The 13637-nt window shown below is 39.6% G+C and overlaps 1 protein-coding gene across 1 annotated transcript; it reads right to left on the bottom strand.

Annotated features, from left to right (window-relative positions):
- Positions 1–10451: 10451 nt before the first annotated feature.
- camk2n1b (calcium/calmodulin-dependent protein kinase II inhibitor 1b) lies at positions 10452–12879 on the bottom strand. The gene is made up of 2 exons (XM_067970090.1): positions 12226–12879; positions 10452–11625 (listed from the first exon to the last, which is right to left on the bottom strand). The coding sequence occupies exons 1-2, from the start codon at positions 12512–12514 to the stop codon at positions 11555–11557; spliced, it is 360 nt and encodes a 119-aa protein (XP_067826191.1). The 5' UTR covers positions 12515–12879; the 3' UTR covers positions 10452–11554.
- Positions 12880–13637: the final 758 nt, after the last annotated feature.

The following is a 13637-nucleotide window of genomic DNA, read 5'->3' as shown; positions in this document are numbered from 1 at the left end:
CTAGTGCTTTAAAAACACATGGGGGGTAGATTTTGGTCTTAACTGGCTGGGTGGTAATCTGGGGACACAGATCACACGTCCTTTACGAGACTGCCTGATGTTCGTTGCATTGAACTTTAAGGAATGAAAATCAGGTGGGTTCTGAAAAGATGTGCAATCCGCCCTTCCAGGTTATCGTTCTGATTTTCCGAGTGGACAAATAATTTTGTTTCCACTTACAGGAATTCAATCTGGAGAAGTGTGAGGTAATGCATTTGGGGAGGGCAAACAAGGCAAGGGAATACACAATAAATGATAGGATACTGAGAAGTGTCGAGGAACGAGGGACCTTGGAGTGCATGTCCACAGAACCCTGAGGGTAGCAGGACAGGTAGATAAGGTAGTCAAGAAGGCATACAGGATAATTTCCTTTGTTAGCCGAGGTATAGAGTATAAGAGGAGGGAGATTATGCTGAAACTGTATAAAACCACTAGTTAGGCTACAGCTAGAGTACTGCATACAGTTCTGGTCACCACATTAAAGGAAAGATGTGATTGCACTAGAGAGGGTGCAGAGGAGATTTACGAGGACATTGCCAGGACTGGAGAATTTCAGCTATGAGGAAAGATTGGATAGGCTGGGGTTGTTTTCTTTGGAACAGAGGAGGCTGAGGGGAAATTAAATTGAGGTGTATGAAATTATGAGGGGCCTAGATAGAGTGGATAGGAATGACCTATTTCCCTTAGCAGAGAGGTCAATAACCAGGCAGCATAGATTTAAAGTAATTGGTAGAAGGATTAGAGGGGAGTTGAGGAGAAAGTTTTTCACCCAGAGGGTGGTGGGGGTCTGGAACTCACTGCCTGAAAGGGCGGTAGAGGCAGAAACCCTCAACTCACTTAAAAAGTACTTGGATATGCACTTCAAGTGCCGTAACTTACAAGGCTACGGACCACGAGCTGGAAAGTGGGATCAGGCTGGATAGCTCTTTTTTGACCAGTACAAGCATGATGGGCCAAATGGCCTCCTTCTCTGCCATAAATTTCTATGATACTATGATTCTTCTGATTGGAATTAAGCCCTGGGAGAAACAAAATCTCAAAACAAAGCTGCCATCCTTGTTCACCACATTTCTGGTGCATTGTTTCAAGCATTTTTTCCTCAATCAATATGAGACAACAACAACTCCTTGCATTTATATAGCACCTTTAATGTAGTAAAACATCCCAAGGTGCTTCACAGGAGCTTTATCAAACAAAATTTGACACCGAGCCACAAAAGGAGATATTAGGACAGGTGACCAAAAGCTTGGTCAAAGAGGTAGGTTTTAAGGGGCGTCTTAAAGGAGGAGAGATAGGTAGAGAAGTGGAAAGGTTTAGAGACCTCCAGCTTCTATATGTAATATAATGCACAGCTTTTTTAAGATCAGTTCCTTGTTATGCTAAACTTATCAACTTGTGATTGTCAATTTAATGTATGAGACCTCTGATTTCAGCAACAAGATTGAAATGATCACAAATATCTAATTATGTATAGCACATGTAATAACTGAGATGATTACTAAAAATGTTAACTTTCATGTACCGTATATAAAAAAAAGTGAACACTTATTCCTCATGAAATGTGTTCTAGTCTAGTCTGTTAAAAATGCACCTTTAATTATCAAAGATGTTGCAACATTAAAGAGTATTCACTGCTAATTGCTGTCTCCCTGGAGAGGGTAGAAATCTTCAAGGTATGGCTTCAGAGAATAAGAAAACAGAATATCCTTGTGAGCACCAGTCTATGATGCCACCCTGTAGTTTGTTGCCTTTTGAAGTGCTCAGTGATCTGACCTGCGGTAGTTAAAGTGCTGGTAAACAAGACTATAACAAAAGAAATATTGACTGCAATGTCTCTGATATCTACTTCAACTGGATTCTTTTTATCACGGCCATTCTTCCTCTGTTTAGTTGCTTGTTATATTTTCTTGCTAAAGTGTGAACAGTGTTGCTATGAATATTATTGGATGTAAGCAGTGTTCATACGTTGTGTTGTGTTTAGCTGGCTACACTTTATTTACAGGAAATGAAAACCATTAGATTTGGTTTCTAGAAGTAAAATTTGAATTGAAACAGAAGTTTCAAACCTTGAGCCAGTTGTTTTGGTGATTAATGTATCACTCAGAAAAGTAGTTTAGCATTAGAGCACACAAAAGCAGTTTCCTAATGTGTTCAAACATAGGAACGTGAACAGGCGCAGGCCATTCAGCCCCTCAAGCCTGTTCCACCATTCAATTCAATCATTAGTTAATCTGTATCTCAACTCCACCTACCCACCTTGGTTCCATAACCCTTGGTAATATTTCAGTGTATAATTTGATGTATATGTAGCATATATCACAGTAGTGGATTCGATTGTTTTTGTCTGGGTTCTTTATACAAAGAAGCAGCATGTAAGAGATTTGAATCCAAGAGACACACAGAGTATTTCTCAGAAAAGGCATCAATTCAAACCCCAGAAAGGTTTGATGTTATGGGCTTCACAAAGTGCGGGTTGCTAAGGAAAGCACAATGGGACGTCTAAAGTGTTTATTGTTCAAATGACCAGAGCTGTCACATTCAATCACAAACTTGCTCGCCATTGTCAAAGATTAGCTACCCATTCAATTTTTAAAAATTCATTCATGGGATGTGAACATTGCTGGCAAGGTGTTGAGCTGCCTTCTTGAAGTGGCTTGCTAGGCCATTTCAGAGGGCAGTTAAGAATCAACCACACTGCTGTGGGTCTGGAGTCACACATAGGCCAGACTGGGTAAGGACAGCAGTTTTCCTTCCCTAAAGGACATTAGTGTCCTTTGTTGTTTCAGTATAACTTCAAAGAGGTTGGAATTGTATTTCTGTATGAGTTAGTTTTTAGTTTTCCAACCCAAAGCTAAGATTCTGAGGGAATTTAAGCCAATTATAGAACCCAAACTACGGCCCCCCAAATTCACATTTTTCAACAAAGATATGGGGATCAGACCAGATTCCTTCAGATCTGGATAGATCAATACCACAATGAGCAGTTTATTTATGCACTTAGTCATCTGGACAGTGTACATTGCATCTCCACTACTAAACTTCTAAATACTATATACACTTCTAGCTTCGATGATTGTGCCAGCTAGTTTTCAAACTGTATCTTTTTCACAGCAAAAGAGGCGGATGTCTGGTTTAAAGTTTATGTACAGAGAGAAAGTGATACTGTTCATTTTTTCCATTTTATTTAAATATAACTAAATGTTGGTTCAGAACCTGAGTCTAATAAGTGTGTATATTCAGTCTATTCTTTGAAGAAAAGGGAACCATGTGGCGGCATCCCAGTAGCCTATTTACAGAGTAAGGATTTTCTGCTGTGATCTTTGGGTTGCGCTATAATTTACCTAGATATTGTGCAGGATAGGGCATACTCCAGGTCATGGAGGATGCGAGTTCCGCTTATGGGAATAGCTGGTGTCACTGAACCTGAGAAAATATTTAGCATAAAAAGACAAAAATGTGACATAGATATTTCATACACTACTGTGAGTATTTACTTCTCCCATAATTGTATCATCTCTTTAGTTATACAGTTTCACAGGCACAGCACCCTTTTGAAGTGGCCATTCTTCATGTGTGAATCTAAGCAGCCAAGGGGGGATAGCATAAACTGAAGCCAAACACAGTTAAAAAGACTATGAATGTCTTTGTTATGGATATAAAGGCACCAATTGTTCTCTCATATCTTATCTCAACTGTGATACATGCCGTGCCTCTAAGTGTGTTAGGATGCATTTAAGGGTAGAGGGAATTCATGGATCTTACAATTGAAAGTAGTTTGTCTTTGGATTATCCTATGCAGTTCTCTTTGAAATCCAATTACAAATTCTACTGTCCCAAGTCTCCCTCAGTAACACTCAGTTTACCTCCAATTACTTTAGTAATTTTGTTAGCATTTTGAACTATTCAACTATAGGAGCAGCACAATTGAGCTTCACCCTCACCTAATGTCCACAAACATGCAGGGCTCACTGGATAAGGGCATGAAACCTGGCTGATTTTCTACCTGCCAAGCTGACAGCACCAAAGTCAATTGTAGAATTCCAAATGTGCCCCACGCCCCTTCCCCAACAACCCAAGTTCATATTTTTCAACAAAATTTGGAGACCTTACTGGTCTGGCTAGCTCAGTACGACAATGAGCAATAAATTTACCCACTAAATCAGGAGAGTTGAACATCCCATCTCTACTAAACTTCTAAATACCATCTATGATATTATTTGAAATATTAATATTGGCAGACAAAATTAATCTTGCAATGATATAATTACTAAAAACTAGATAGAAGATTAGAATGAAAAGCACCCGATCTGAATTCCGGGCTTGCTGCCTTTTCTGGGTGCTTGATCCTACTATCAATCCATTCTATTCCATCTCTTAGTATCTGTCTTGCCTCAATGGTAGAACTCTTTCCTCTGAGTCCGAAGGTTCAAGCCCCAGTCCAAGGACTTGAGCATATAATCTACACTGGCACTTCAGGGTACTGAGACTGAGGTACTGTCCTTTGGATGAGATGTTAAACGGAGACCCTGTCTGCCCTTTCACTTAAAATAGCCCACTGAACAATTCAGAGTAGGGGAGTTCTCCCAGGTGTTCTGGAAAACATGCATCCCTCAACCAACACTCACAATGCATGATCTGGTCATTTATTTCATTGCTGTTTGCAGGACCTTGCAGTGCCCAAATTGGCTGCCAAGTTTCCTACACTACAACCGTGACTACACATCAGATGTACTTCTTTGGCTGTAAAGCACTACAGGACATCCCCAGGTCTTGATAGGCGCTATATAAATGCAAGTTCTTTCTTAGTGAAGGGAATTTTCTTGAAATGAGCTCCCAGTAACTCACTTTAATAGAGGTCCCTCTTGGTTTGACTTTGCACTGAGAGCGGACAGCTCTAGTTGCTATAACAACAGACGGGTCCACGGATGTTTGTTTACATGAAATTTTCACAGTTTACTGACTCCTACATAATTCATCAGATGATCGTCGACAGAAGCTTATTTTGCATTTTGCAGTATAATTGCAACTCTTTATAAAAAAATTCTCTTAATTTGGTTGTTAATGTAATAGCTTTTCCTAATTTTGCCCATAAATGTTTTAACAGGTAATTATACTGCGGAGATCAAATGAAAATTGTGTGCAAGACATTTTGATCCCAATTATTTTACACGAACTATTCACTCCACTTTAGGAAATACATTTATTTTGGCCATAACATGAATATATTGCCATACGTTTTCATGTTTCACTAACACGATTGAAAATTTTGTTTTGAGTCATTCTGCAGAACAAAAAGGAAATGAGTGAACGATCTTAAAGATCGACACATCTTTTGAAATCAACAGCTCGAATTGAGAAAGAACATTTTGGAACACTGTTGTCCTTGTAAATTATGATTCTATTAAAATTCGGTTTAATACATATTTGTCTGTTAATATACATTGCATTTTGGTGCCTAATGTTTTAAAAGAGAAAATGAGTTCCATTTATTTCAATGAAAGTCCATTGCTCTTGCGGTAACAACTTGGGATTCAGTGCACTGTTTTGCAGTCTACCCCTGCAATGCTCGCTTTACAAAAAAAATCGATGAATTCCTTAAGAACCGGGATTCCTTTGAAGCTCTCCAAATGCATTTGCATTTTCTATCAGATATTATTTACAAAAATCGTGACCTGGCTATGTTTAATTTCATTTTCCTCTTTTCTCATCTTAAGTATTTTGATGTTTTGAGTCACACAGATGTGATGATAAACGAAGTCAGAATTCCCTGGACAGCTTGTTTTCGTAATTGTCAGATATTAGGTGTACCGCTCAAAATCAGACACCCTATTAAATGGAATAGCTCCATAAATATATTATTTCTACCTCTTTTGTTCAACCTCCACGTGAACAATTGAACTGGCGGGGTTGCCAATGGACACCATGCCACAGTTAAAGGTCTCCCATAGGTTACAGACAAAAATGAATGCGTAAACAAGTTGTACAAGTTGAGGGGAAAGGACAATGGATATTTGCATTTTGCGTGTTAAAGTTGGGATCAAGGAGTATTTATGTAGTGTGGGATCCCGTGCCTGATAGGGCAGGTTATATACAGCCTGTGGGGTGAGTGGCAGTGATAGGCCAATTGGACCCTCTTTCTATGTTTTCGTCAGGCACCTTATATCGCCGTTTCGGTCGTGCATTCATGCAAACGAGGCAGTATAACTCAGGAGCTATGCTATTTTGACTTCCAGATGCACTAAAGTCAGGAGGTGCCAGACTCGACTCCAGAATACCATCTCACACTGGCTTGAGCTTGTACCGGGTGCAGTGTTGAATACAACTTAGTTCAAAACCACACATTTAAACATGTTGGATCTGCCCCGAGCACCTTATACGACTTATTTTCAACGTTATGAGGAAGGGGTACTCCCACCTGCACTCTTCTAATATTAACATTTAGCGACAGTCTCCATGAGCATCCAAGCATGGTACCCAGAGGGCTTCTGCTTGCAACATGTAACTTTCGACAGTGCCTCCCAAACCCGCGACCTCTACCACTTAGAAGGAAAGGGCAGCATACGCATGGGAACACCACCACTTGCACATTCCCCTCCAAGTCACACACCATCCCGACTTGGAAATATATCGCCCTTCCTACATCTTTGCTGGGTCAAAATCCTGGAACTCCCTTCCTAATAGCACTGTGGGAGAACCTTCACCACACGGACTGCAGCAGCTCAAGAAGGCGGCTCACCACCACCTTCTCAAGGGTAATTAGGGATGGGCAATAAATGCCGGCCTTGCCAGCGACGCCCACATCCCATGAATGAATAAATAAAACCTGCAGTGATGGTAGTCAGCAGTATAACTCCACTCTCCCGCAATGCACCGCATTGCACAGATGGGTGGTCACAGTATAACTGCAGTCTTATCTTCTAAAGGTTATCAAGTAAAAGTTAAACATATTGGAAACGCAAAACACTCCTTTAGCCACAGAATTCTCTAAATAAACAGACCATTTTATTATTCTCAAATGAGGAACATTAGCCATCTTCGAAAATATTAGTCTTTCAATTGTTCATTGAAACAAGTCTGGTTTCCTGCTCATCAGCAGCGGCTACACTTGCACGCCACGTCAGCAGTTTTGTTGTTAATATCGCCCATTCTGGATGTGGGTTTTATACAAACATTTATTATGTTGTTTCAGTTAAGTGCATCTTCACATTTCTACAATATATTAAACTCTCTAGATTTTAATGGGATTCCCATTATTGTAAATACAATATTAATTTTAGATTTTATACCACAGTATTCTTTGTATGGTCTCTTCACCAATGCAATGTCATCGGGGTTTCTATTATGAAGAGAATTCACTGACCATATATGAACAAAAAGGGTCAAACGTTTGTATCATTGGTGGCAGTCGGCTGCGAGCCTGCTATCCTGTTTTGAATAGGACGAATTTGGAAGATTTTAAATCCGCGGTGGTTGTTGCGGGTATGATATTCACATCGGTCCAGGCCGTATCTAACCCATTCCCCGAAAAGGACTCCGAGACCAAGGAAGGGAATTCACTTGGCATGTTTGGTGCAAATCCAATAAAGTCGTTTTGGGCAAAACAGAATATGCAATGGATTCGTCTGTATCTGAAAAGGGGAACGATGAGGCAGGGATTCGGGTGTGGTTCCCTGATTTACCCCCAAACACTAACTTAGTCTTTTCTCTTTCCAGATGCTAATGGATTCGCTATTCATTTCCATCATTTTCTGTTTTAGCGCAGATTTCCAGCGGCTGCAGTTTTTTTTAATCAACAAAATGATTTGTGGGTTGCTGAATTGTAAATGTGACAAAATTTGACATCATTTGTGGCGTGTCTTCATAAAACGTATTTACATCTTTGAAGCGAGTAGTTTAATGTGTACAAAGATATGAATAATGCAGAATCTGGTCTGTCTTCAAAAACAATCCTGACTGAATCTGATGATGAGGTTAGTGGAAAGCCCCATGACGTGGGGTAGACCGGCGTACTGATCTGTGCTGTTGTAAAAATAAGATTGGCTTTAATATGAATTAAAAACTTTGATTACACGAAATTGCACCCGCTTTCCAAATTCCCCAGTATGCAATTGCACCGATTAAGTGTGGTACTGAGCCATTCAGTTCAGAACTGGCAAGCTGAGTTAACTGACCTCATTTGAGTTGGCTTGATTTACTTTAATTTTATTCTATATCAATAAAATGTGTTCTATGAAGCAGTTATAAGATGCCACACGTGTTATCTTCCTCATGTATGTCAGTATACCCTGAATTAAATCTAAGAATTTCAAATTTCATTGCTCTGGAACAATATGCTGTCTGATATAAACAGCAATATAGTATATATAGCTGGGTCAAAATCATAGAACTCCCTGCTTAACAGCACTGTGGGATAGTACCTTTACCACATGGACTGCAACGGTTCAAGAAGGAGGTTACCATCACCTTCTCCTGGGCGACTAGGGATTGGGCAATAAATGCTGGCCCATATCCCGAGCATGATTTTTAAAAAATGTTTAAACGCCTGTTGTTGAAAGAAAATTAAATTAAAGCTGCATTTTGCTGACTTTTGATTATACTCCGCAAAATGATGATATCTTTTGAAAATATTGCTCTTCAAATCACTTCCATGTCGATGTTAACACAAGTGAAAGTGTCTACAAATCGGCAGGTGTTAGTTTCCCCAGGAGTTTGAAACTGGCAGTGACCACATGGTGATGTCATTACGGGTGTGTGACTGAAGCACTGATGTCATCGGTGTGTATTTGTTCACAAAGCTTCCTTATAACTCATTTTAACTTTCGCTTCCAGTTTAAACAGAAAAAAATATATACAATGAATATTCAATTCTTACTGAAAAATTAATTATTGCAGTGAAATGGTTGCGGTGCCCTCTGAGGACTTGAGAATACATTTACAAACAGAAGGCCAAAGCTTCATTTTTGAATCTGCTCCCCCAGTGTACATCGTTAAGCAATATATATTCAGAATTCACTCTTAAAAGGATGTTACATCTGCTCAAAATGCAACAAACCGTAACGTAACCGTTTAATAAACGTTGCACGTCCTGCCTGGATTACTGTGAGTTCAGCAAATCCAAGTATCCCTGACCTTCAGTCTAAAGGCTGCGATGCAAATCGGACAAAAAAAAGATCTGAATTGAATCAGTTAGAGACGCATCTTTTAGAAGGTTCTTCAATCCATTCATACACAGAGTTCCACCTCTAGATAATTAGATAATCAATGCTTCACGTAATTCCAAATTATTGCAACTTTGAAAGAGAACGGATTTGAAACAGGCTTTTTTTTTAAGGTATCAAGTAATTTTTCTTCATGCTACTGTTGGCGATTGCAGGATTAAATACCTTCATCAACCCAACTGTTAAGGTGAGCAATCAAGAGGATAGAGGCAGAGTTTGTAGGTTCTGATGCTTCCAGTGTGCACATTTTTTTTGAAAAGATCCTAAAAGCTAATGTGAGAAAGTCACTTTTTAGATTTTATGTGACACATTCCTCTTTCTCTCCTCGCTCTCTGACACAAGCAGGGGGTACACACACACACATAGAGAGACTCCTAAACATGCATATTTAAACTAGTCTCACTTTACCACCCACATACCCATCTAACCTCACTATTCGCACTTCACAGATACTTCACCTTCTGACTAATGAGGTGATGAAGAAGGATAATGACAAACATTGTAGGTCATAAACATTCAATCTCAAATTCCGAGGCAGCCCAGAGGATTAGATTATTCAAACAGGTACTGGCAGTGCACGTGGAGATTACACGAAAATATTGTTGCAATGTAATTTAAAACAGGCCGTTGGCTTTATTGCATAAAACAAATCAGTTTCTCCTTGATTAATTGCCTTGACAAGATTATAGAAAAATGGGATTACGATTCAATTACCTGTTAGATCGAATGACAACAATGTTTTTCTCATCTGGTTTGGAACGCTCACTTTACCGATGCTATTATGAAAAATGTAAACCATATTGGAAAACTGCCTCTGCTGCTTTGCAAATAGAGTTTATTATATTTCATAGCCCGATTGTTTTTGTGCCAGGATTTAATATGTCTGCTACTTGATCAAACTGATTTGCTAGCACTGTACCGTCTTAAGAGCTCTGCATTACAATTCCTCTGGACAGTTTATGTGAACTTCATTACATAAAATAAAATAATGATTTGTTGTCGAAAGCATCAATTGCACCGTGTCTATTACGACGCAGGATAAATTACTTAATAGACAATCCGACCTCTATTATTGAACATGTACTAATTGCAAGAACCACTCCATATCTGGATTAAATATGATAATTAATAGTAACATTCTGCAAACCCAATGAAAGAAAGAGAGAGACACACGGTAGGAGATTTTACATTTTATTATACTTTGCAGAAATAGCCCTGTAGAGGAGAAAGGTGCAACAGATATATATATATATATTCAATTAAGAAAAAAACTCTTGAGGTCTGTCATTCAAAGTTGCAAACAAGATCTATAGTGATGTATAGATTTCCTCACACGAGGCATTTTGCACATTTTCATGCAGAGCAGTAATTTTACCAATAAGAAAAAAAATAGTCCTTTAACATAAAAAATGGCAGCCAAATAGCGTTACTTTATACATTCACCAAGAGCACAAAAAAAATGATTACCTTTTTTGGCGTTCTCGAGATATTTGGCACTGTCGTGATGATGCTTCATACAATATAGAAAGTATATTACTGCCACGATAACAAAACATACTCTATTGATCGCACTGTAGGATATACACTGTCGTTTATAAATCCTAATATATAAAATATGCCTTTTCACTTTAAATTCAGCAGGCTGCATTATATAGCAACAAGAAAAAAATCAAGCTGCACAGAAGTTTTAAATTAAAAAAGAAATAATATTTTCTCCATTCCTATAAAAGATGTTTTTGTTTTCAACATTCCTCAACACTGCAATAAAGGAGAATTAAAATAATATTTTACATCCAAGGTGCACAGAATTACAGTATTTGCAAGATAAAGTATGTAAACAAGGTGCTCCATTCATAACAACGTAGCCGGATAGCAATACAATACAAAGATTTGATTGATATACATTTATGTGCTTGCTACATCATTCTCTCGTTCCAATGCTGGGTTGCACATATTGGCCCTTATAGTCTGCTACAGACATCCTGCACATTGGTTTTAAACAATTTCAAATAGGACTGAGAGTTCAAGAGCAATCAATCCTTGCACATGACATTGGAAGCTTCACTCCATACCAACATACATTACTCGTCCTGTTTCCCCCGTCACTGCCCTCATGTTCTGTCTCCAAGCGTGAAATACAATAGTTCGCTTTTTTAGCAACGTGGATCACAGCTTTTATAAGTGAAGGTTAGTTCTGCGTCTCAAAGTGCTTGTTTTTTTTTCGCCAAGGAAAAGGTGGGACTTGTTTAAATGTTTTTTTTTGTTGTTGTTCGACACAGTGTCTTTCGACTTTTTTTTTAAACACCCGGAGGGGACTTCTCTGTCATATTTTTCAGCACGTCGTCAATTCTGTCATCTTCGATGACAACTGCAACGCAGAAAAACAATTAATTAAAAAAAAATCTAACTAAGTTCATGCTCAGCATGCAGAGGGGAGGGAGTTCGTGCACAGAGGCTGGGTATGAACAGACAAGAATACAAAATAACTAGAAATATGTCTTATGTGGGGTAGTAGATTTAGTATGTGTTCATTACATTTACACGCGAAGCAAATAAAGCAGTTGGTAGGAGATTTAGTATTTTAAATGTATGAACACACACATTAATGTGTGTATAAACCGGAAAAGAGCTATCTCGGTTATACAGAACCGCACATTTGAACGGCGCTGCATCCCCTCGTCTTCAGTCGCAATATATTTTGAATTATGTTCCACCCCTGCAAAACCATAAGCGTAACCATAAACCATTTACGATTTAAAGATCAACTCAGACACCTCCCCCCGAAAATTATTCCATGAAAAATAACGCAGAATGTTGCATTATTTAAACACCAGTGCTGGAAATAGCCTTTTAGTTCTCCTGGATCTCCCAAAAAAAAAATCTCATGGATTTAAAACCAGAATCTCGAGCTCGCAATAAAAGGTTTATTTAATTTTTTTTACGCTACAGGTATTCAGCAATCACATACCCCGTTTGCTTCTCCCGATCTGTCCGAGCTTGGGCGGTCTTTTGTTCTGCCCTGATCCGAAAAAGTTGTTGGTGTCCTGGAGGCGGCAGGTGAAGGAGATTTGCCCCACATCACCGGCATCGCCATAGTGCGCAATCTTTTCCTCGTTGTAAGGCAAGACCTCCGACATGGCGCTGTGTTTACTCTCGGCGATCAAAATGTAAACAAGAAAACTGAGTTGGGTTAAGGGAAAAACGGCGACCAGGGGAGACGAGCTCTGCTCACAGTGGCTGCGTGAAAATCTATTCATTCAATTCGCCCTTCTCAATCAGTCACATATTTCAATATCTCCTTTTTTTCTTCTGTTGTTGTTTTCTTCCTGATGAATTCCTAATTTTTTTTGTTCTTTGCTTGCTGTCTGTCTGTCTGTCTGTCGGTGCTGGAAGGTTGAATGCAAAAAAAAAGACACACGGAGAGACGCAAACAGCCAGATCCCATCCACACTTCACTGAGCCGGAGTGCTGGCTTGCTGCATTACTCGCCGGCTCAGCCACAGCTGCACGTTGGATTTTTTCATCTCACTCTCTCTCTCTCTGGGTCTCCGGGGAAGGGTTTACCTCCTCGCACATGCTCAGTGCTCGGCAGCTCAGTAAAAGGTGGCCACGGCCAAAGGTCAGGCTGGGATTGACAAGTCTCAGTGGTGCCCCGGTTGTGGGGGAAGGTGGGGGAATGATTGGCTCTGCTTTTTTAAGAGACAAGCGCTGCACCTAAACGGCACAAAGAAAGAGGCGCAGTGGGAGGGGGGACGGGTCCACACTGCTCAAATATGTATCGATCAGCGATGGTCGGCGTGCAGATTAAAAGGGAAAGTGCAGACGAGATGGAAAAGAAAACACAAACACACACACATTCACACTGGGAATGGATAACACAAACAAAGCAAGGGACACCCCGGTACTTTTCATTCGACAAGGCGCTAAGGGAGGAATAAAAACCAGTAGAAAGGTCTTCGACCTGAAACGTTAATTCTCTCCACAGATGCTGCCTGACTTGCTGAGCTTTTCCAGCATTTTTTGCTTTTATTTCCGATTTCCAGCATCCGCAGTATTTTGCTTTTGAGAAAGTGCAGACATGAGGTCCTGTCCAAGGTTGCAATTATCTCTTATTTTTGTAGTTATAATTGTGATGTCCGCGCTGTTTGCAGTCGACGCATTTTTGCTGTACCGTTTTTTTCTAGTATCAACTGGAATTCCAATATTTATTATGCAAATGTAAGATTGTCGCGGTAAAATATAAGCTGCCGAGATATTGTTGACCCGACCTGTGTACCAGATAATTCACATGGTGCACGAATATTGCGGGCACCTTGTTCAATCCCAGTGTGACCGATAAATTAACAACATGCATTTTTTTTTGCAATTGAAAATTGTCGA

Source organism: Heptranchias perlo, chromosome 32, assembly GCF_035084215.1.
Source record: "Heptranchias perlo isolate sHepPer1 chromosome 32, sHepPer1.hap1, whole genome shotgun sequence".
Classification (NCBI taxonomy): domain Eukaryota; kingdom Metazoa; phylum Chordata; class Chondrichthyes; order Hexanchiformes; family Hexanchidae; genus Heptranchias; species Heptranchias perlo.
The sequence above is the reverse complement of the archived record's forward strand: the minus strand, read 5'-3'. Positions and strand labels throughout refer to the sequence as shown.